This window comes from Mustela lutreola, chromosome 9, assembly GCF_030435805.1.
Source record: "Mustela lutreola isolate mMusLut2 chromosome 9, mMusLut2.pri, whole genome shotgun sequence".
In the NCBI taxonomy this organism is placed as follows: domain Eukaryota; kingdom Metazoa; phylum Chordata; class Mammalia; order Carnivora; family Mustelidae; genus Mustela; species Mustela lutreola.
In genome coordinates, this window is record NC_081298.1 from 663,550 (window position 1) to 684,950 (window position 21,401).

The 21,401-nt window shown below is 63.3% G+C and overlaps 1 protein-coding gene across 18 annotated transcripts in view; it reads left to right on the forward strand.

Moving 5' to 3' along the window:
* KCNQ2 (potassium voltage-gated channel subfamily Q member 2) overlaps window positions 1-21,401 on the forward strand; it is a 51,541-nt gene that overhangs the window by 2,786 nt on the left and 27,354 nt on the right. For all 18 annotated transcript variants that reach the window (XM_059133178.1, XM_059133179.1, XM_059133162.1 and 15 more), the window contains exons 2-7: window positions 12,419-12,509; window positions 13,298-13,424; window positions 13,775-13,950; window positions 14,657-14,782; window positions 18,066-18,176; window positions 18,854-18,949. In XM_059133178.1, coding sequence (XP_058989161.1) covers window positions 12,419-12,509; window positions 13,298-13,424; window positions 13,775-13,950; window positions 14,657-14,782; window positions 18,066-18,176; window positions 18,854-18,949 — 727 coding nt within the window. The remainder of the gene's footprint in view (window positions 1-12,418; window positions 12,510-13,297; window positions 13,425-13,774; window positions 13,951-14,656; window positions 14,783-18,065; window positions 18,177-18,853; window positions 18,950-21,401) is intronic.

Here is a 21,401-nt window from a genome sequence, read left to right on the forward strand (position 1 = left end):
CTGAAAGGGGGTCCCCAGGGCTGGGGCAACTCCGAGTCCTCCTGGGCCACCGTTCTACACTTTTGCCACCAAAGCCTGGCTTCTGGGAGCTGGAGGTGGGCCAACCCCTCTGGGCGCCCAAGGCTGTCCTGTGGTTCCGCGTTCCCCGCCGACTTCCCCGCCGACCCTCTGTGGGAAGCGCTTTCTCTGAGGACCTGCCTCTGGGAACGGAGCCACGGAGCCACGGAGCCACGTCGGCCGTCACTCCTTCCCGGTGCGAGCTTCTGGAGAAAGCAGCCTTCCCTGAGGAGGAGGGATCCCACGCCGGGAAGTGTGGACCTGCCTGGCTGGGAGACAGCTCGGACCTGCCCCTCCCGGCTCTAAGTTCCCTGCCCCTTCCTCTGCCTCTGTCTGGGTGGGAAGACCCTGCCCCGTGGGACGGTTCACCCCGATTCGGGTGGGCAGCCCAAGCTGCACATGGACCCTGGGGGCGGTCGCTGGGGCCGTGGGACCCGCACGCGTCGTCAGCACCGGATGGGGCCCTGCCCTGAGGAGCTGGGCCGTGTCGGGTGGGGAAGGGTCCGGCTCAGCAGACCCTCCTGCTGCCCCTCACACTTCAGGCCAGAGTCTCAGGCTTGAGGATCTGTGCACCCTGAGAGTGGGGGCATCTGTGTGTAGGGGTTTTCTGAGTCAAAGCTCTGGAGTTTTCATGAGTTTCTCAGAGGGAATGTGAGCCACAGGAAAGGCCTAGGCCTCCCTGTCGGGGTTGTGGTGCGGGCAGGTCCACGGGGGACCCCCGGGATCGGGTGTGACTCCATGCTTGAGGGGAGCTGGGGGCAGTTCCTGCTTCGAGGGTCTCCTCTCCGCGGGGTTTCTCTGTGGCTAAATGTGGGAGTGGAAACATGCCTGCTGCTCAGATCTCTGGGAGCCTTGCTGGTGGGGACACTGTGGCCAGGCAGGGTTGAGTGAGCTCCGGCACTGTCCCGCTCCAGCTGAAAGGGGTCTCTGCCTTGGAGAGGAGAGTGCGGCCGCATGACTTCGGAAAGCCACTTTGAGTTGCTGATATGAAACTGTGTTTAAAACAGGCCGAGGAGGGCTGAGCATGTGGAGGCCGGGCTGAGCGCGGAGGCCGGGCTCAGCAGGCAGCTCACTCTGTGTGACTGCTTCCACCAAGCTCTCCCACTCCTCACATGGCCCCTGCCTCAGGGTTTTCTGTGCTGGGGCTGCTGGGCCCAGTGTGATCTCCTGCTACGTGTCAGCCAGCTGTGGTCCAGGGTCCCAGGCTCTGCTGCCATCCCCTGCATGGCCTTGGCTGACCCAAGTGGGGTCACACTCTTGGCCTGCGCAGGCTGCCTGCTGCTCCTTCTCGCTTGTCTGTCATCAGTGGGCCACCTGGGGTTGGGGGGGGGAGGTGGAGCCTCTGCCCTCAGCCTTGGCCCCGAGTGTTGGCCGCTCTGTTCCTTGGTCTGACTGCATTTGAGGGTCGAGTGCGGCCCAGGGAGGTGGCTGGGTCCCTCTTCTGCTGACGGAGCATTCTGTTCCCAGAAGGAGACGGAGGTCTGCGTGGTTCTGTTCTCATCTGCCTTCAAGTCGCAGAGCTCCGTCCTTGGGGAGGGAGTGTCCACCGAGAGCTGGAGAATCTTACAGAAATTTCCCTAAAGGTGGGAACTCCAGGAGGGTCGTGTTATCCGGAGGGGCCATCCTCACTGGCCTGGAGACCTCAGGCTCCTTGCAGGATTCCCCGCCCTCACCAAGTAGTTTCAGCGGAAATCGGATCGTGACAGCACAGTCCCATCTAAGCATGGTGTCCTCTGGGTCAGCTGCTAGGCTGTGGAGTCCCCCATGCTCCTGGGTCTACAGCCTGATGGGGTGGACAGGAAGCTTGGTGCTTGTCAGTTTCCCGGGCCGGAGCAGAAAGACTCTCGGATTTATCCGACATCCGTACAAGCCAAAAATTCCAACTCTGGAGACTCGGGGGGAGGGGACTGGTGACGTGAGCACTGCTGTGTATCGGGGACCCTCAGATCCCAGGTGCCCGTGGCGGGAGGTCCAGCTCCGGTTCTGACAAGACATAAGCCCCAGCGCGTCTTCGAAGTAGCAGATTCCGTCCAGACGTGGTGGAGGGTTTCACCAGGGCGTTTCACGGGTCGTTCAGTTTATCTGACCCGCAGGTCTTGGCCGTGCCTCTGTGCATGGCCGTCACCCAGCGGGCGTCTTAGGTCCCTGCTGGTGAGAGCCACAGGGCGAGCCTCAAGAGTGGGCTCCCTAACTGTCCCGTGGAAGGAATGGGGCCCGGGGGACTGAGCTCCTTGGGGCATTTTATGGAAGACACCAGCAGGGTCCTGGGTGTGGGGAGGGCAGGCCCCTCAGGGGAGAACTTCTCTGCAGGACTGGGGGTCACACAGCATGGTTCTGTGGCCTCTGAGTGTCCACGGGGCCTTGGATAGGGCGGGCGGGCAGGGCCGGGGCCGAGGCCTGGGGTTCAGGCCCTGTCCTGTTCAAAGGCTCAGGATGCTGCTGCCGTTGGAAAGCCGAAGCTTTGAGGGACGTTGGTGCCCGACCTCTGGCTATTGGAGATTGCCGGCTGCCCTGCACGTGTCCCCGTTAAATATTCTCGGGTACAAAATTAGCATCATTCCTGGACGGACGTGGCTGGGTACACGTGTTAGGCCACCTGGCCTCAATTCCCACCGCCTGTCAGGCATGTCACTTACGTGGCATGGCGCTATCCGGTGGAGATGGTTCAGAGGGTGTGTTGGGTGAGGGACCATGAGTGGTGGAGACCCCCGGCTCTGGGCCAGCCTGACTGGACTCCTGTCTCCACCGCCGGCCCCAGACCCTGGACCCCAAGTTTCCTTGTCTGTAACGTGGGCTGATAACTGTGTTCACTTTCTGCGAGTCGTCGCCAGAGCTCGGTGTGTGTGACGCTCCCAGAGCTCCTGGGTGGTACTCTCGTCTCTGTAGCCGTGGCTCAGCCAAGTGAAGATCCGTGTCTGGCACAGAGGCTGGACAACCGGGCGGATGGAGGTTGGCCTGTCCTGAACGGCCCCCGTGGCCTCCCGCCCCTCAGCCCAGCCGTGGAAGCCTGCAGTCCCATCGGCCCGTGGCTGGGCCTGCATCAAGAGGTTTGTGGCTGCTGACAATGAGGCCACACTTCAAGACGCAAGGTCCCTCTGGCACTTTGGATGCTGCTTTGTGTGTCTGTCCTGAGGGATTGGTCACTCTCCTGAAGGAATTTGCGGCTCTGCGGCCGCCTGGGTCTCTGGACACGCCTTCCCGCTCGCAGCGGAACGGCCATGTTCCCCACACCCTGAGCCTCCAAACACGGAGGCAAGAATGTGCCCAGCTTGCAGGCTGGTTGTACTAATGGGGTTCCCAAGGCCGCTGGCCTCTGCCTGGGTGTCCTGACCAGCCCCTGCTGTCCTCAGCCAAGTCATGTGGGGACCACAGTCAACGCAGGCCCCTCGGCGGAGCCCAGCCCTGGCTGCACTGTCCGCAGAGTGTGGGCGCCGCTGCCGGGCTCGGCTGCTCTCCTTGCAAGCCTGGAGCTCCGCGGTGCTTTCCCACAGCTCCGGCTGCCTCTTAGAACGGCGCCTCCTTGGTGGCCGTGCCCCAGCCATCGCGGGAGGAGGAAGTGCATCGTTTGCCATGGCTGTGTGGCACCTGTCCGCCCACCCAGAGAGGCTGGAGCAGCCCAGCGGAATCCGAGGTGTGAGAAGACCTGAGGTCGTCCCTAGAGATCGGCATCTTCTGGGCTGGGGGAGGGTTTGGAACCAAGCCCTTGCTCTGGGAATGACTCAGTTTTGCGCCTTGGACCCTGGGCCCCACACTCTGGAGGGGTGATGCGTCCTGCTGACCATTCCTCAGTGCCCTTCCCCCGCTGCGGGTGGCCTAGCAGTGGCCCCGAGCAAGCATGCGGTCCTCGATGACTTCCTGTGGAGGAGTGAGCGCGTAGGAGGGGGCCAGGGGCAGACTCGGCCTTCCCTAAAGCCTGCCTCTTCCTCATGCCAATTTAAAACGCTGTGGCGAGGGGCGCCTGGGTAGGTCTGTCGGCTCTTGGTCTCAACTCGGGTCCTGATTAGGGTTCGGCCGTGAGTTCAGGCTGTACATTGGACTCCATGCTGGGTGTGAAGAAAGAAGTCACGACCGGAGTTGGAGGGGCGGCGGCACAGGGCTGGTCAGCAAATGGACTTGCCTGGAGTTGGGAGGAGGGGGGCTAGGCTTCTGTGGTTTGAAGCTGGTCTAGATGATGCTTTAAATCCATCCGGGCGGGGGCCGATGCGCCTGGGACGGCAGGGCCCCTGGATGGGGAGCGCTCTGGCTGAGCTGGGACCTGCCTTCCAGAGGTTCTGTCAGACCCGAGGCCTCCCAGGGGCAACTGGACGGTCAATGTTTCCAGAAGAATAAGGTGTTTCCTTTTTTTTTTTTTTTTTTTAAGATTTCATTTATTTATTTGACAGAGAGACAGAGCAAGAGAGGGAACACAAGCCGGGGGAGGGGAGAGGGAGAAGCAGGCTTCCCAGGACCCCGGGATCATGACCTGAGCTGAGGCAGACGCTAAATGACGGAGCCCCCCGGGCGCCCTGAATGACGTGCTTCTAGCACGAGTAGCTCTGAGTGGGTTTGCGTGGCAGTGTGCCGGGCTGGGTCCTTGTTGGGGGCCCGTGGGGACGAGGCTGGGAGCACGTGGTGGGACCAAGGGCCTGGATCGTCACCGGCCGGCGCCGTCCGCGGGTCTGAGCGCTGGCCAAGCCCTGCTGTGCACCTGGCCTCACCCTGTCCTGGTGGAGGGGAAGGTGGCACTTGGGGTGGGGACGCAGGACCCCATGTGGAGTTGAAGCCAATGTTTTCTCCTTCCTCCTGGGCCCTGGTTAGGGTGGGTCATGAAAGTGGTCATGTCTTGGGAAGGAGGTCTTCTAACCTTCCTTGAGTCTCGGACAGTGAGCGTGGATGGGGACAGGGTTGTTCTCAGGCTCTTCCCACACCTGCTGTCCGTCGGCCCCCTGATGCTGAGGTCAGGATCCCTGGGGAGCGGTCCTGGGCACGAGGCCACTCGGGGACAAGTGGGGCAGTCAGGATTCAGGCCGAGCTGGTACTAAGCTACGGGGACCGTGGCTTCTCTAGCAGCCTCCACATGTGGTCCGGGGACTCCTGCTCTTGGGGGAGACCTGTCCTTGGAGGGCTCCGGCTCCTCCCCACATCCCACTGCTTAGCCTCTGGGCTTGGCCGAGGGGAGGAAGTGCTGGGGGGGGGGGTGGACAGAGCCCTGCCTTTTCTGGCCACTCTGTGCAGAGGCCATGAGGGTTGGGGCCATGGCAGCTGCTTTGGGGGAAGTGGGGGTGGGGGAGGGTGTGTTCCAGGCCAGCCCAGAGTCTGACCATGCCTGCATGACGTGCTCTAGGGAGGGCTGTGTCATTAGGCTCTGCCCATCACCCGGCTTGAATAAAATCAGGTTTCTAATCCTTTGGATTCCTTGGAATAATTCTGTCACTGTACAGAAAGTCCTAATGGGAACCGTTGGGCACAGTGTCCCCAGATATCCGTCAGTCACCCGTGATGGTGCAGGCTGACAGCTCGCGGTGAAGCTGGCCATGGGGCGTCCTCCTCGACGGCTCCCTGGCGTGTGCAGAGCGCCGCTGCCCCCCCACGAGCTTCCCCCCCCAGGGCTTGTCTGGTTTTTTTTTTCCTTCCATGGAACTCGAGAGCTTAGAACGCCCGAGTTTGCTTTTCCATTCAGGCTTGGAAAAAATATTTGAAGGGTCCACAGGAGGAAAAGACTAGTTTCTCCTGGAACCCCAGGCTGGGGGAGGTGGTGAAGGGCTTCGGGAAGCAGAGAGAGACGCCGGGTCAGCAGAAGCAGGTGCGGGAGTGGAAGGGCTACGGGCCTGGGGGTTTCGAAGTGTGTTCACCACAGAAGCAGACTTCAGTGAGCCTCCTCCGGGGGGGCCGGGCCTGACCTGGCCGTTTCTCGTGCGCAGAAAGGCAGAGCACGGAAGTGGGAGCCTTTGGGAGTCGGAGGCCCCAGGCAGGGGAAGTGGGAGCGGGCGCTGGCCATGGTTCTGAACGCGAGCCCGGGCTGGGCTCAAGGACGCCAGCCAAGGCTGAGCAGCTGGCCGGCGCCGGGGAAGGCGCTGGGCGGCCCCTCCCTGGACCGCGGGCGTCCGTCTCCAGCTGCCGGTGGAGGTGCTGCTGCTGCTGCTTCCGTCTCCAGCTGCCGGTGGTCCGAGGTGCTTTCCGCCGTTCGTGTTCTCGCTGGCACATCCAGGACCGTCCTCTCTGACGTGCGTGGTTTAATTAGCTGAAAGCCAGTTCCCATGGCAGGGCCCGGCATCAGGGTCTTCCTTGCGGGCGGCCCAGGCTGAGCTTCTGAAAGCAGCCCTTGGGTGTGGTGTGTGAGCTTCTCTGCTGACAGAAATGAGACGCACCCATTGTAGGACGTCGGGAAGATGCTGACAAACTCAGGAAGGACTGTTTGTGTCCCTGATTTATTTTCAAGCATCTGTGCCCATCTCGGCGTTTTTTAAACAAGATAGGGTGCAGGCTTCTATCATCCTTTCCTGCGTTCACGATGTACTGTGGCATGTTCCTGTGTTCGGCGAAGTGTGGGGCTTTGCCTCGGAGAAGAGTGAGCGGGCTGGGGCGTGAGGGACAAGCCTGTGTCTGACTCCTCTCACCTTGTGCCCTCGGTGGCTTGAGGCCCTGGAGGAGACCGCGGCTGTGGGTTCTGACCTGGAGAGTGGACCCCAAGCACATGCCCTGTGGTCACCCGGGTGGAGAGAGACCGGGACTGGCCAAGGAGGGGCTGTGATAAAAATAGGTCCTGCCTGTGGGTGAGCCCTCTGTCCCTGGAGGCGTGGGAGTGCCGTCCAAGAAAGCGCTCCCTAGGCCTGTTTTTAGGGGACCATATGGCAGAGCTATGAGCCCAGGAGCATGGGGGGTGGGCCAGCCCAGCAGCCAGGGGGACGGTCTCCAGGGAGGGTCTGGGGGAGACTGACAGGGCTGCAGCCTAGCTGTCCCATCAAGCTCTGGGGGGGCAGCCGGGTAGGCGACCCTGAGCCCCTGAGTGTTCCTGGGCTCGTTTCCTGGGACGTGGTCCCCCAACCCCACTGTTGAGCACCTTTCCCTCAAAAGCTGATGTCTCCCGCAGATGAGGTCTTGCTAACTAGGTCCGGTTCCCAGAGCTCACAGCACAGCCGTGTGGCCTCCAGGGACCGCCCCCCCCCCCCCGCCCCGCTCCTGTACCGGGCTTCCCTGGGATTGTGCGGACGGACTGTTCTTCCCAGTCCTCGGCTGTTCCTTGTGGGCCTCCTGTTCCATAAGGTGCGTTGGCCCCGTTGTGCTTCACATGCGGCTGGGCTCCTCAGAGAGTGCCGCGCCCCTCCTGGTCTCAGGACCCCCACGCTCTGCCTTTGGAAGCCCGCTGAGTCTCTCTGGGACACAGGCCTGCTGTCGACGGGCCCCTGCTTGAGCCCTGGCTCCCGTCTTTTCCAGCGGTGTTCGGACACTGCACAGTTTGCACCGCGAACCTTGTCTGGGTGGGGCTGTGAGCCGCTCTCCAGCCGGTCCGACCTCAGGAAGGCTGTGTTGGCCACCATGGGCCAGGAAGACTGCCCCACCCCCGTGTGTGGGTTCTGGCTGTGTAGTCAGGGGCCAGCTGAGCTGAGCAGGGGAGGTGGTCTTGGAGGGTACTAGCATAGCAGGGCTGGGCAGCCTGTCAGAAACCACAGATGAGGAGGAGGCGGCCCCATGATGGATGTGCAAGCAGAAAAGAGATTCAGGCCATAAGAACGGTGCATGCAAAGTCCCTGGGGTCAGGAAGCTGGCTTGGGAAGGCTGAGAAATCGGCAGGAGAGTGTGCTTCCTATAGTCTCGGTGGGGCGTTGGGTGTCCCTGTGAACATGGGGCTTCTGATAGATGAATGGCTAGGGAGAGATGCAGGGATCTGACCGGCTTAGCCCTCAGTCCTGAGAGAGTCCATGGCCAAGGCCTTGTAGGGACTGGCCATCCTGGGGGGTTCACTGGCCAGTGGGGGGCATCAGGGGGTCTCCTGAGAGACCTTCTTGCCCTGGGTGTTATGAGAGGAAGGGGCATGGGTGTGACAGGCCTGGCTGTGGGATGGCCCTGGGGGCCGGGCGTGGGAGGGGCTGGAGTGGGGTGGGGCAGGCCAAGACTGTTCACGGGGCCTCGAGTGCCGAGCCAGAGGCTGGACCTTCCATGGGGCTGGGGCTTTCTGGGCTGTGGCTCGTCAGGCTGGGCCTCGTATCGATCACTTGTTGAGTGCCAGGCACCGTCCCGAGAGCTCACCTGTCACCTCCCCATGGGCTTTGGCTCAGGTGGGGGGCTGGACTGACTGGCCTGGGGGCTCTGGGGGGAGGCCGCACCCACGGGGGAGCCTCCACTCCAGAAGAGGGTCTCGGGAACCCAGTGATTGTTCACGTCTGGTTCATGCCTGGAGCGGCTGTCAGCAGTCTGGGCTCTCCGTCACTCCTGGAGATTGGAAGTGGCAGTGGGTCCGGGAGGCAGAGCAGTTTATTAGGGGCGAAATTAGATTCCAGGTCCTAATGGACAAGACAGGCAAGAGTCTCCCGGGGGCCGGGTGGCAAGTCTGGACAGGAGGTCCCGCTGTGGCCTCGTGCGGGCTGGTATTCTCTCCGCCTGGGCCCTGCCAGGCTTCTGGGCCACCAGTCCCCAGGGAGGCACAGACGTACTGTGGCGAGGGGGAGAGTGTGCTCAGACCCTGGGTGGCCGCCGCGAACGGCTCCAGAGCCTCCGTTTCCCGCCTGTAGCATGGGCGAGAGCACGTCCTGCCTCCAGTCATGGCCGGCACGTGGTCGCCTCGCTGTGCATGTTAGTCTGACGGGGGAGAGCCTTCCCCTCCTTCCGAGAGCAGCCAGCCGGGGCTGGGGGGCGGTGCTGCGCTCAAGCCTTCTCCTGTCCTTGCCGGTACCGTCAACGTCTGTTTTGTTACGGACGGAAACCAGACTGGAAGCCTCGGCTGTCTCCTGCCTGTCTTCGGGGCAGCGACGGCGTCCAGGGTGAGGGCCTGGCCCAGGAGGCTTTGCCTGGCCTCTGTGCTGGCCTCTCCCTGTTGACCCCAGGAACGAGATCGCAGGGGCTCTGTCCTGTCTTTCCAGAAACTATGCATTCTGTGCTCTCAGATGGAGTGAGGTGTGGGCGGGGGAGGCGAAGCAGAGGAGTGTCTCCCCGGGGGTGGGGGCCGCCCCCCTCGTGCGGGGGCAGGCGGAACTCACCCGTGCGCACACGTGTGCACGCCTGCTCGGTGCCCCCCCCCCCCGACCGGCAGGCGTGGCTACAGGCTGACCGCCGCGGGGGGCTCATTGGTGGACCTGAGCCCCTCCGCTCAATGCCCCCGTCCCTCCATCAGCACCTGGCGGCCCCTGCCGGCCTCTCTGCTCCCCGCTCAGGCTGTGGCTCAAGTCCCTTCTGACGCAGGCGGAGGTCTCGTCTGCCGCAGGGTGAGCACCGCCCGCTCGCTGCGGGCCTGGGCGGGGCTGGCCGGCACCCAGGCGGCAGACGAGGGCAACCCCTCGGCTGCTCCCTCTCCAGGTGGCCCCTTTCCTCGTGGTCGGGTGAGCTCTGTCTGAGGTCCTCCTCACCCCCCGCCTCATGCCTCCCATCCTGCCCCCCCACCCCCAGTCTGGGGCTGGAGACCGGCTGCTGAGATACTTGTCTCCTTGGCAACCGGGGGATTTCACCGTGAGACGCGATCTCAGGCTGTGGCTGCGGGAGGAGAACCACCCGGTCCTGGCACCGGGGACGCCTCCCTCCTGTCTTCCACGGCAGCCTGGACGGTTCCCAGGCTGGAGGGCTGAGAAGGGCTGCACAGAGCGGCTATGGGAGGGGCTCCAGCCGCGGGGCCGCAGAGCCCCCCCCGGCCTCACCAGGAGGAAGGGGACCAGCCATCCTGGGCCGGCAGAGCAAAGATGTCTGTCTCAACTTCTCTTGAGCCGTGTGGGTCCTCCGGGGCCTGGAGGACCCACTGGTGGGCACTCTGAGCCCACGGTGTGCTCTGAGGGGACCCACGGGGGTGCTGGTGGTGGTCCCTGGGCTCCTCTCCCCACATGTCTCTTGAGGACCGGGAGTGGGCAGAAGGGTCCCTTGCCTCAGCCATCAGGAGCAGAGACTGAGGGAAAGGCCACGGGAGGTGAGGCGAGAACAGGCCCCTTCAGATCCCTGAGAGTCGGCGGGCAGCTCCAGATCTGCCCAGGGCTGCGAGGGGACCCCACCTGCCCTGCAGGAGGATGGCCCCTGTGTCCACGCTAGCCCCTCCCCCAGGATCCCGGGGCTGGACCCACTCGGGTGTATGCATCGCCGAGGACACTGTGCTCGGGCCCTCGAGCAGCTTCCTGAGCTCAGTTCCCCCATGCGAGGGTGGGTGCGAGTGGGTGGCGGCAGGGGGCTGGCGGGGTCCCTGGTCCCCAAGGTGCCTGCAGACAGGAAGGTGCCTGGAAATAAATGTATCCTCTGTTGTTCAGCTTACGTGTGCTGGGGGTCGGGGAGGTGATCGCCGTTGGGGGCCTCCTCTCTGGAACGGGGGACCCCGTCCTGGCCTGGAGATGTGGCTCGGCCAGCGGGTGGTCGCTCTGCCTGGGGCTCTGCTTGTCTTTGCTGCGGCCTTACGCGCTGCCTGCCTCCCCCGCCCCCTCACGGGTGGGCCGGGCCCACCTCTTCCCAAGCGCGCACCCCGGCGCCTGCGGGGGCCGTCCGTTCTAGAACCTCCGGTGCAGGGCGGCCGCTGTCAGAGTTGGCTCCGCTCCCCTGGCTGAGAGGGACCTTCCCAGAGTTCACGCTTCCCTGAGGGTGACTCTGCAGCTCCCCATCACGGCCTGCTGGGAAGGCAGCCTGTCCACGGAGCACGGCCAGGCCGTTCCGGAATGTTCCAGGGTGCCGGTCAGAGCCGCCCACAGGAAGCTGGGCACACAAGCCCTGGTCGCCTTGGCCCGGGGCTTTCTCTCCTTCACTTCAGGGGAACGTTTTCTGACAGCGCGGGTCTGTGCGTGGAGGCCACCCGCCCGCACGCGGGTGACAGCGACGCCAGGCGCCCCCTGCCCCGTTTTCCCATCTGGTCAGACGTGCACCCTGCCGGGTCCCAGAGCCCGCCGTCTTCCCCATCTCTGGGCCACCCCACGTGCTCTTCCCTTCTCCCCTCTCGGCCCCGCCCATTCCTCTTCACCTTCGTGGACACCTCCTCAGGGAGGCCTGCCAGATTGCACGTCTCCCTGGGCTCCCTGCACCTCTGCACCGAGCCAAGCTGAGTCGGGTGCCCTTCCTGCCGTGGGTGATACGTTCAGCCCCTGCCATCAGCCAGGCCTCCAGGGTCCTGACCCAGAACCTGGGAACCTCCACGTCCCCTGTCCCGGGCAGGTCCTCCCTGCGTGGGCGCCACCTCCCCCCCACTGACTGACTTGGGAGAAGACCCCAGCAGGCAGAGGGTTACAAATACATACCTCCAGCACATGAGCTATCTGGACGTTTTCTCCAGGGCTCAGTTAATTGAATAAATTGTCTAATGAAAGGAAATTAATTGTGGTTTTGAAATGTGACTGTTTTTTCGCTCGTGTCGTATCTGGCTGGCGGGTGCTGGCCTTGCCTTCTTTATCTGCGGGGAGTGCGCCGGGACCCCCTCCCCAGCCACGCTCCCAGGGAGGGTCTTTGGGGTGCATGGGGCAGGGCTTCCCGAGTTGCCCCAGGATGGGCTGAGGCTCAGAGCTGCTGGGGCAGCCCAGTTAGTGCGCCAGCAGGACACGGGCGGACCCAGCGGGGGCAGGCCTGGGTTAGCGTCCAAGCGGCTGGGCTCAGGTCGGACTGCGTGGGGGCCTCCTCCTGGGAGCCTGGTGGTCTTGATTCCTGGGGCGTCCAGGGAGGTGCGTGGTGTGTGGACCCCTGTCTAGCTCCCCACACCGTGTGCTTTGTGCTCTGGCTCCTGGCCTCAGGCACTCTGCTCTCTCAGACCCCAGGCTCACACTGTCCCCTTCAGCTGGACACCCTGCTGCTCTGTTGGACGGGGCCTTGGCGTCTGCGTTAGCGGCACGGTGTTTCCCGGCACCACTTACTGGGAACAGCGGGCCCTCTCTGCCCCCGCCATGCACAGCCAGGACCCAGCTCTGGCAGCCAAGGCCCTGGGCGGGTGTTCGTGAAGGACCGTGCTAACTGGAAGATGGGCGTGTTCTGTTTGTGAGCCTAGAAAGGGACAAGCGTACACAAGGCAGAGGACCCAGACTGACTGAGGGCCGTCCACGGGGCAGCCAGTGTCCCTCTCAGCATTCTGGGGACCTTCCCACAACCCAGAGCTGTTGACGCGGGAGTGTGACAGGCGTGGTGGTGCGCAGCCCCTGGGGCGCGTTGCGGGCGTGGGTGCGGGGCTCTGCCCCCCGTGCCCCGTCTGTGCCACCGCTGACCGCCCTCGCCTCGGCCCCAGGTTCCTGCTGGTCTTCTCCTGCCTCGTGCTGTCGGTCTTCTCCACCATCAAGGAGTACGAGAAGAGCTCGGAGGGAGCGCTCTACATCTTGGTGAGCCCCTGGCGGGACGTCCAGCTGCGGAGGGGTGGTCGGCGCTCGGTCCCCAGCCCCTTGTCTCTGATCCCTCAGACCTGCTCCGTCTGAGCCTGGAGACCCACCCCCCGCAGTGTTCCCTGATCTCTGGTCTCCAGCTTGGTGGACGAAGGCCCATCCAGCCTCCCCTCTGCATTAGTGAGCGACCTTGCAGCGCCCACCGCCCCCGGGGTCATAGTGCCCCTACCTGCTTCTCCCCTAACAAGACAGTCCACCCTGCTGCCCCCACAGCCTCTGAGAGCCCACCCCACTCCGTTCCCAAGTGCTCGCTAGAGCCCGAGGGCCCAGGTGCCCCCTCCCCGGGATGGTGGGGAGTTCCCACGATGGGGGCGCGGGGCGGGGGCACAGTGGGCTGAGGAGCTGACAGCCGCTGACAGGCAGGGGCACGCACCATGGCAACCGTCGTGTAGTGTCTTTGTTGCTGCTGGTGACTGAAGGAGGCTGAGCAAGGTCCAGAGTGAACCTCAGAGGAGCCTGCCCTCCCCCCCCACCCTTCGCTCTGGCCTGGGGGCCACCGGCCTCAGGGAGGCCACGCCCCCTTGCAGTAACCTGGGACCCTTCCTCAGCTTTGCTTTCCATGCTCCCCCCGACTCGCCACCCCCACTAACACCGACTCACACGCTGGACGGGAACCCCCCCGCTAACACCAGCTCACGCCGGACGGGAACCTCCCACACGAGCACCGGCCGGCTGGGTCCCAGCCCTGACCCCGGCCTGGGCGCGGCTCAGCCTGGCCTCTCCTGCAGGAAATCGTGACCATCGTGGTGTTCGGTGTGGAGTACTTTGTGCGGATCTGGGCGGCGGGCTGCTGCTGCCGGTACCGCGGCTGGAGGGGGCGGCTCAAGTTCGCCCGGAAGCCCTTCTGTGTGATAGGTGAGGCCAGAGAAGGTGCAGGCGGGCTGCCAGCCCCAAGACAGACGGGGGTGTGTGCTGGCCCCGGAGGCAGGCCGAGACTGCTGACTGGCCGCTTCCAGAAGTTTCTCCCACCTGCCTCTTGGTGCCCGCACCGTGGTGAACGCGGTGGAGTGGCGGGAGAAGGAGCCGTGGGGACGGCTGCTACCCAGGGCAGGGCCAGGCGGGGTGAACCGTCGTGCGGCCCCCTTGCTGGCCCTTTGCATGTGGCTCCTGTCCATCTGTCCGTCATCCTGGGGGCCCCCTCGCCTGCAGCCGGAACTGGCAGTGCAGGGGGCCAGCCCTGCCTCGAGCCCCGCCGTCTCCCGCAGACATCATGGTGCTCATCGCCTCCATTGCTGTGCTGGCCGCCGGCTCCCAGGGCAACGTGTTCGCCACGTCGGCGCTCCGCAGCCTGCGTTTCCTGCAGATCCTGCGCATGATCCGCATGGACCGGCGCGGCGGGACCTGGAAGCTGCTGGGCTCCGTGGTCTACGCCCACAGCAAGGTGAGCCCCGCCCCCACACCCTGCCTCAGATGCCCCGGGGGTCCGGGCACACAGGGCCCAGCCCATCCCCTTCCTGGGCATCCTCCCACGGCTGTGCTGTCCCGGGAGGCTCTGTCCGCGGCAGCTGGTCCGTGGCGCGCTGTATGGTCAGTGGGGGCATGGGGCCGGTACTGCCCAGGCACGGGACCCCGGAGGCAGGGGGTCAAGGTGGCTGTGTCAGGGGCCTGCAGCCCCACCCCCCAGGAGGAGCCCAGCAGCCCCTCCTGTCTGAGCCCGGAGCTGGGGGGTTGGTGAGCAGGCCAGGGCCGGGGTCGGTCCCCGGACATGCTGAGGTGCTGAGGACCCCCTGGCTGGCCCAGGAGCCTCCTCCATGCCCAGGGAGGTCATCCCAAGGCTGCAGCCTGAATGAATGCCTCAGGCCCCTGGGGAGCGCCCCAAGCCTGGGGGACGGGGCGTGCTGGCCTGTACGTGGGAGGCGCCCAGGTCCAGGGACCACCCAGCCCTGGGACTGTGAAACTGGACGCCCTGCTCCCCAGCCCCGTGCCCAGGGCCAGGGCCACACGGCCCAGCATATGCTGGGGGCTGTGTGGGTCACTGAACCCATAGCACGCCTGCCCAGGGTGGGGACCCTCGGTGCTGCTAGGGTTGGGCCAGGCCGGACGCTGCCTGCTGGGATGGGCAGCCGTGACGGGGGCCCTTCTTCCAGGAGCTGGTGACGGCTTGGTACATCGGTTTTCTGTGCCTCATCCTGGCCTCCTTCCTGGTTTACTTGGCTGAGAAGGGGGAGAACGATCACTTTGACACCTACGCCGATGCCCTGTGGTGGGGCCTGGTGAGTGCTGCTGCTGGGTCCTCGTCCTGCGGTGGGGGTGCTCCCCCGCCTGCCCGCCGCAGCCCCCCCCAGGAGGTGCCCCCCCCCCGCCCCCTGCCCCCACCCCAGGAGACAGGAGGACTCTCAGCAGGAGGTGCTTCCTGGCGCCACCTGCTGGCCGGTCAGAAGCAGGTGCCCGGACCAGGCGGCAGGGCGTACGCGTGGCTGGCGTCCCGGTGGGGGAGGCCACTGCTGTCCCCCCCAGACATCATGGTGCTCTTCGCCCCCATCGGTGTGCTGGCTTCTGGGGAGCCTGTGCCCGGCTCTGGCCAGTCACTGACCTTCCTTTTTCCTCGGCCCCCGGTGTATGAGGACTCTGAGCTGGAGGACAGGAGGGGGCAGTAGGGACAGGAGACTTTGAGAAACGGACACCGGGGCCCGTGGCTCTCCTGGGCTCCACCTTCCAGGCTGCCCCATCCAGGGGAGATCCGGAGCCATTGGCGCGGCCGCCCGACTCCCAGGTCCCTGGAGGACCCTCTCCTGTCATCTGCTTCTTCCTGGGCCACCCTGGGTGGGGACGGCCCTGTGTCTGTGCCTGGTGGGGACAAGGCCGTGCCCTGTGGGCTTCATCCCCATTAGCTGGATGGAACTCGGCCTGGCCCCCACGCCGGCCCCTGTCCACGGAGGTCCCTGGCAGGGCGCAGGAGGGCCCCTCCTCCGCGGGGCTCTTCCCGAGGGAGCGGAGTGCTTGGCCTGGGGGGCGCGTGGAGGGTTGCATGGGTCCGCTGTCTCCCAGGACTCCAGACCCCCTTCCACAGATGCTGGTTGTGTGGCCTCTAGCAGATAATTCAGATCTAACGGGGAGAAGGAATGTGCAGTCTTTCCTCACATTTCAGTGAGAATGCAATTCATCTGTAATTATTTTATTGATCGCCGGGAGCCCTGGAGTCTGTGTCCTCTGATCCAGCCGTGCGGGAAGCACGGGCCCTGGGCCAGTGGCTGGCGACGCAGCGCATCCCGCCCCCAGGCCCCGCTCTTGGGCCGGTCTTCCCATCTCTGAGAACCGAAACTCTTACTGGAGGGTTTTACCGAGACCGTGTTCGCACATGTGCCCGCACAACGCACGAATAGTGTGCAGGTGTTGCCGTGAGTGTGCCTGGGGGCAGAGGCAGCAACTCCTGCGGTCTTTCTCGGGGGTTTACCTCCAGATCCCAAGCAACATGCTTACACTGCCCTTTCCCGATGAAGCTTCATACCTTAGTGATCCACTTGGAGGACCTTGGCCGTCCTCATCGTTCTAGGGAGACGACGTCCTCTCTGAGTTGCCTTCCTTCGGCTCTGCAGGCCTGCAGGGCGGGGGGGGGGGGGCTCACCTGCATCCCTCCCACGCCCGCCCCGACGCTCCCCTCGAGTCTCCCCTCACTCTGGAGGAGCAGGCCAGTGTCTCTGAGACCTCAGGTCTATGGGTGTCCCACTGCCACACACCCGGCTGCTGGGAGCCACTGAGGGCAGGGCCTTTCCCTCTGGGCACTTTGGGGACCATCTCCCATGTGCTTCTGGACTGGGAGCCGCCGTGGGGGGTCCTCCTGTTCACCTGCTTTTGCCACCTGGACTCCCAAGCCAGTCTGCCCACCTCTGTCTGGGCCGGACGATACCTGCACCGACCTCAGGACCTTGGGATGTGTCTGTCTGGTTCTTCTGTCTCCTCGTGTGTTTGTCCAGCTCCTAGGAGACGTGCCCAGCTTTTTGTCTCAGCTTCATGTTAACTTCATTTTCAAAATTACTTTGTTTTATGGATAAGATTTCTTGTCTCTGTGAGAGGATCTTGATGTCTTTGAGGTCTTCTGTCCCCTGGAGGGCTTTCGGCAAGTCTTGGGTTCACCCATACTGTTGCCTTTTCATGGAGCCTGTCCCCGTCTGTCCCTCCCCCTCTGGCCTGGCCTGTCCCCCTGCCGACCATCCCCTCCAGTCCTTCCCCCAGCTGGCCCGTCCCCCTGTCTGCCCATCCCCCGCCGGCCATCCCCCTCCGGCTCATCCCCGGGCTGGTCTGTCCCTCACTCCTGCCCTGGAGTGGAGGAGGGGCTCGCTGGGGCTGGGGTCCAGGGGCCTCTCCTTCCTGCTGGGCTCTCTCACCCAGACTCCCGTCCTGTCTCCTGGCCCCGGCCCCGTCCTCTGGTGTCACAACCTCAGCGGTCGCCCAGTGGAATTTTAAGGGGAAATGGTGGTTTGAAGTGCCTTTTGTCTTTAAAATATGCATTTATACTGAAGACCTTGATAATCCCGCGCTGAGTGGAGTTTCGACCAGGGAGGTTTTAACGGTGAGGAGCGGGTCCCCTTACGGCCCTTGCCCACTCCTGGCTGCCTCTTTCTCACTCCCGGTCCCTTTCCAGAACTTTCTGCGCATGCCTGAATGGGGATGGTGTCCCTCTTCTCACTGTATGTACGCAGGCCCTGAAGTCCCTGCCCGGGGGGCCATGATTCATCCAGTGCTGTTTTCTAGACTCCACGGTGGGCTTTAGGCGGGCTCCGTGCCCCGAGTCTGGGGGACAGCCCCAGGGGCTGCAGGTGGGCGCTGAGGGATGCCCTGTCGGCAGAACGGGTGGGGGCCGCCTGGCTCTCACCCTGTGGGCGGCGGGCCTCCTGTGTGCCTGAGGGCCTTGTGCCTGGGCACAGTCCTCTCTGCCGCACACCAGGGAGCCGGCCCTGCCTCCCGTCCTGCTGGGGCAGCTCACGTGCTCCACACTTCTGAGGGGCCCTTCCTGAACTTTCGGCCTCCGCTTCTAAGTCACCTTCCCAAAGGCCCCATCGCACGAAGGTCCCGTCCTGTCTCTGTCCTCTGCCCCCTGGGGCTCCTGCTTGGCACCACCCCTGTCCAGCTGCTGGCTCTTCCTGGGCTTTCTGACCGCTGCCCCTGCCATGAGCCCAGAGCTGCCACCTGCCACCCCCCACCCCCATGGGAAGCCGCTCGGCCTCCTTGCTGGGTGGCTCCTCTGGCTCTGGCAGGTGTGAAGTGGGAAGAGAGGCTCCTAGGGACCCCACAGCCCGCCCTGGAATGGGGAGAAAGAGGAGGATCTGGAGAGTGTGCAGCTAGGGCAGGGACGCAGGGCGGCAGCATGGGCCCCGGCCTCACCGGGCCTCGTGTGGTTGACGTGGGAGCGGCGGCCTGTGTGCCCGTCCAGCGTGTCCTGAGGGCGGGCCTTTGTGTAAGACTCCTGGGGGCTGGGAAGAGTGTCCAGGTCAGGATTGTGGCCTCCACAGTGGTCATGGCCGGGCCTGGCTGACTGACCATCCTTCCTTCCCACAGATCACCCTGACGACCATTGGTTACGGGGACAAGTACCCCCAGACCTGGAACGGGAGGCTCCTGGCCGCCACCTTCACCCTCATTGGCGTCTCCTTCTTCGCTCTTCCCGCGGTAAGTCCTGCTGCCCCTTCCTGCCTTTGCTGGGGGCCACGTGCAGGCCCAGGCTCCTGTCCACCTGGGGTCCATGGGACAGGGGCACAGCTCCCGGCAGGGTCCCCAGCACTGCGGGAGCTCAGGGCGGCAGGTCTGGTGCAAAGATCTGGTGCCCTTCGCCCTTTCAGGGCTGCCCTGGCCGGGGGCTGGTGGGAGCACTCTGTCCTCGAGCTGTGGCCTCTGTTTGTCACTCTGGCCTCTCAGCCTTACAGGACTGGCCAGTAGGCCCCTGTGACCAAGAGTAGTGCTTTGCAGTGCACAGATCCCTGTCAAGTCTCTAGGCGACCTCACAGAGGGGACGAGCTCTCTGTTAACCGTTAGGCAGGACAGAGGGTGGCTGGCGGGGGACCCCGCTCTCCACTAGGAGCCTGGGCCTACTCCCCCTTCAGGGCCCACGGTCAGGAAGGAGGGCGATCTCTGGGCCCAGGCGGGTTTCAGGGGCGCATCGTCATGCACATGAAAGCCAGAAGTTTCCTTGACCCTAAGTTCAAGTGTTCTCCCCCAGCTTGGTCCCAGGTGGTTAGGGACGGAGGCGGTGGTGAGGCTGAGCCTGTGCGTCCCCCCAGTGTGTGTGGGCTGGGCTGGGAGTGGGTGCTGTGGCCTCAGGCACATGGTCTGACCCTGATGGTTCCCAGGGCATTCTGGGGTCTGGCTTTGCTCTGAAAGTTCAAGAGCAACATCGGCAGAAGCACTTTGAGAAGAGGCGGAACCCTGCAGCAGGCCTGATCCAGGTGAGTCCGTGCGCCCCCGGGTCTCCCCCACCCGGACAGGCCGCAGCCCCTGCAGGAGCGTGGAAGTCAGGGCCACGTGCTGGGGACAGGTGCAGACACCCAAGGCCTGTAGTCGTAACAACATGGGTGGTGGCTGCTGCCCTGCGTGGGCCGCGGGCCTCTGGGGGCAGGTGTGCCGGCTCTCCCACGCTGCACAGAGACCCCACTCAGCGAGCTGTGCAGCCTGTCCCACTGCTGGGGGCTCAGATCCCCTTGGGGTCCAGCCAGGCTTCCTGAGTGGGACCCCCAAGCAGCAGGCTGCCCAAGGGGTCCCTCTCCAAAGCCGGGGAGCCGGTGGACATGGCCCCGTCTCCCGGGTCTTTCCTTTTTAAAGATGGGGACTGCCCGGGGGTATCTTACCTCTCAGTTCTCAGGAACTGGATCACAACCTTCCATCAGCCAGGGCAGTGTGCCCGCAAGCAGCTGCTGGGGGCACGTGGTCTAGACGCCCTTGTCTAGCACCCCTGGCCCTGGCCCCAGGACGTTCCTGGTATGGCTGCTGGCGTCGGGGAGGGAGGGGCAGCGGTGCCTCGTTCTGGAAGTGCGGTGGTTTGCGTTGGGCTCTGATGGTCCCCAGAAGGGTCAGCTCAGGACTTTACCTGGACACTGTCTCAGGGCTGGAGTGGCCCCTGGACACATGGACATCGGTAGGTCACCAGTGGACAAATTTCAAAGGAGGAATGGCATACGTTTGACGTAGAACTCACCTTCTGTTTCTTCACGTGGTTTAAAAGATGAGTGTGTGAGACCGCAGCCACAGAGCCGCATTTCTGGCTCACAGGGCATCAGATGTGACCTCTAACGGTGGCAGCATGGGGCGGGGGTGGCCAGGGGTGTGGGGAGCAGGGTCTGTGCGTTGTTGCGGAAAAGTGGGCCTGCATTTAGACTAGACGACTGTGGGCATGAGACACCAACCTCATCCACAGGGGAACCATTCAGAAAACAGCTTGTATTAAAACTTCAGTAAAGGCCAAGAGCAAGGGAGTCCAAGTCAAACACCAGATGATGTAAAAATGTAAAAACACAGCCTAACTCAAGGGACGGCAGGGTGGGGGCGCTCAGAAGCTCATGCAGCAGGAGGCCTGTCCATAACCACGTCACATGGACGTGGATGAGCTCTCCCAGGTGAAAAGCGGGGGGTGGGGGTGGGCAGAAAATATTTAAAATCTACCCAGCTGTATGCTGTCTGTTGGAGACTCACCCCAAGCCCGGGGACAGTGACAGGCTGAACGTAGAAGAAAGGAGAGAGATTTTCCCCGGGAACCCTGACCTCCAGAGGGCCAGGGCGTGCACTGAGTCCGACCCTGTGACGGGAGTCAAAGGAGGTAGGGACGTGTTGACAGAAACCAGTCCACAAGGGACCCTGACAGTCACGTATGGACTGACACAGAACCCCAAGTGTATGCAGCAGAAACGGACAGAATGATAGGGCGACGTAGACGTTTGTGTGGTAAGAGCTGGAGACGTGGACGCCCCAGCTCGTCCTGGACGGAAGAGCCCGGGACACAGAAGACCTGGGCCCAGGAGCCGGCTAGACCCACAGATGCCCTGGGACAGCCCAGCGCGTTCCTGCTTGGAGCACAGGGAACATTCCCCAGGACGGACCATTTCTGGGGCCACAAAACAAGTCTGAAACGATGGTATTATCAACATCCAATAGGAAAGAACGGGCTCTTCCACAAATGACGCTGGGACGACCAAACATCCAATTTTATTTTATTTTATTTTATTTTTTTTGTCCTTACGCAAACATCCAATTTTAAAAGAATAATGTTTGACTCTTATACTGAATTAACTGAAAATGGGTCAAAAACTATGAAATTCTTCGAAGAAAACAGGAGTGAATTTCCATGGCTTTGGTTTCTTAGGATACCTAAAGCACAAGCAAAAGAGAAAAAAAAAAGCACTTGGGATTTTTATCAAAATTAAAAAGTTTTGTGCTTCAAGGGACACTATAAAGAAAGCGTAGAGTTAACCCACAGAATGGGAGAAAATATTTGCACGTATTTCTGAAAAGAGTCTAGTATCTAGAACATAAGGAACTTCCACAACTCGGGAACGAAAAGACAAAGTAATTTGGAAATGAATTTGAGCAGACATTTCTCCCGACGAGCACAGGGAAGGCTCCCCGTCATCTGTCGTCAGGGAAGCGCAAACCAGAGCCCACGAGAGCCGAGGTGGGAAAACGGGAGAGGTGGGTGCGGAGAAACCGGAGCCTGGACCCTCAGGGTGCACTGCCCGAGGACCCGGCAGCGCCCCCATGAGCATACCCCAAAGACCTGGAAACCGGGGTTCAACCAAAATCTTCGCCAGGACATTTGCCGCGGCGCTCCTTGCAGTAGGACGACCGGCGCCTCCTGCGGAAGAACCAATTACGGCGTCTGCGAACGAGGGACGTCACTCGAACCTGGAA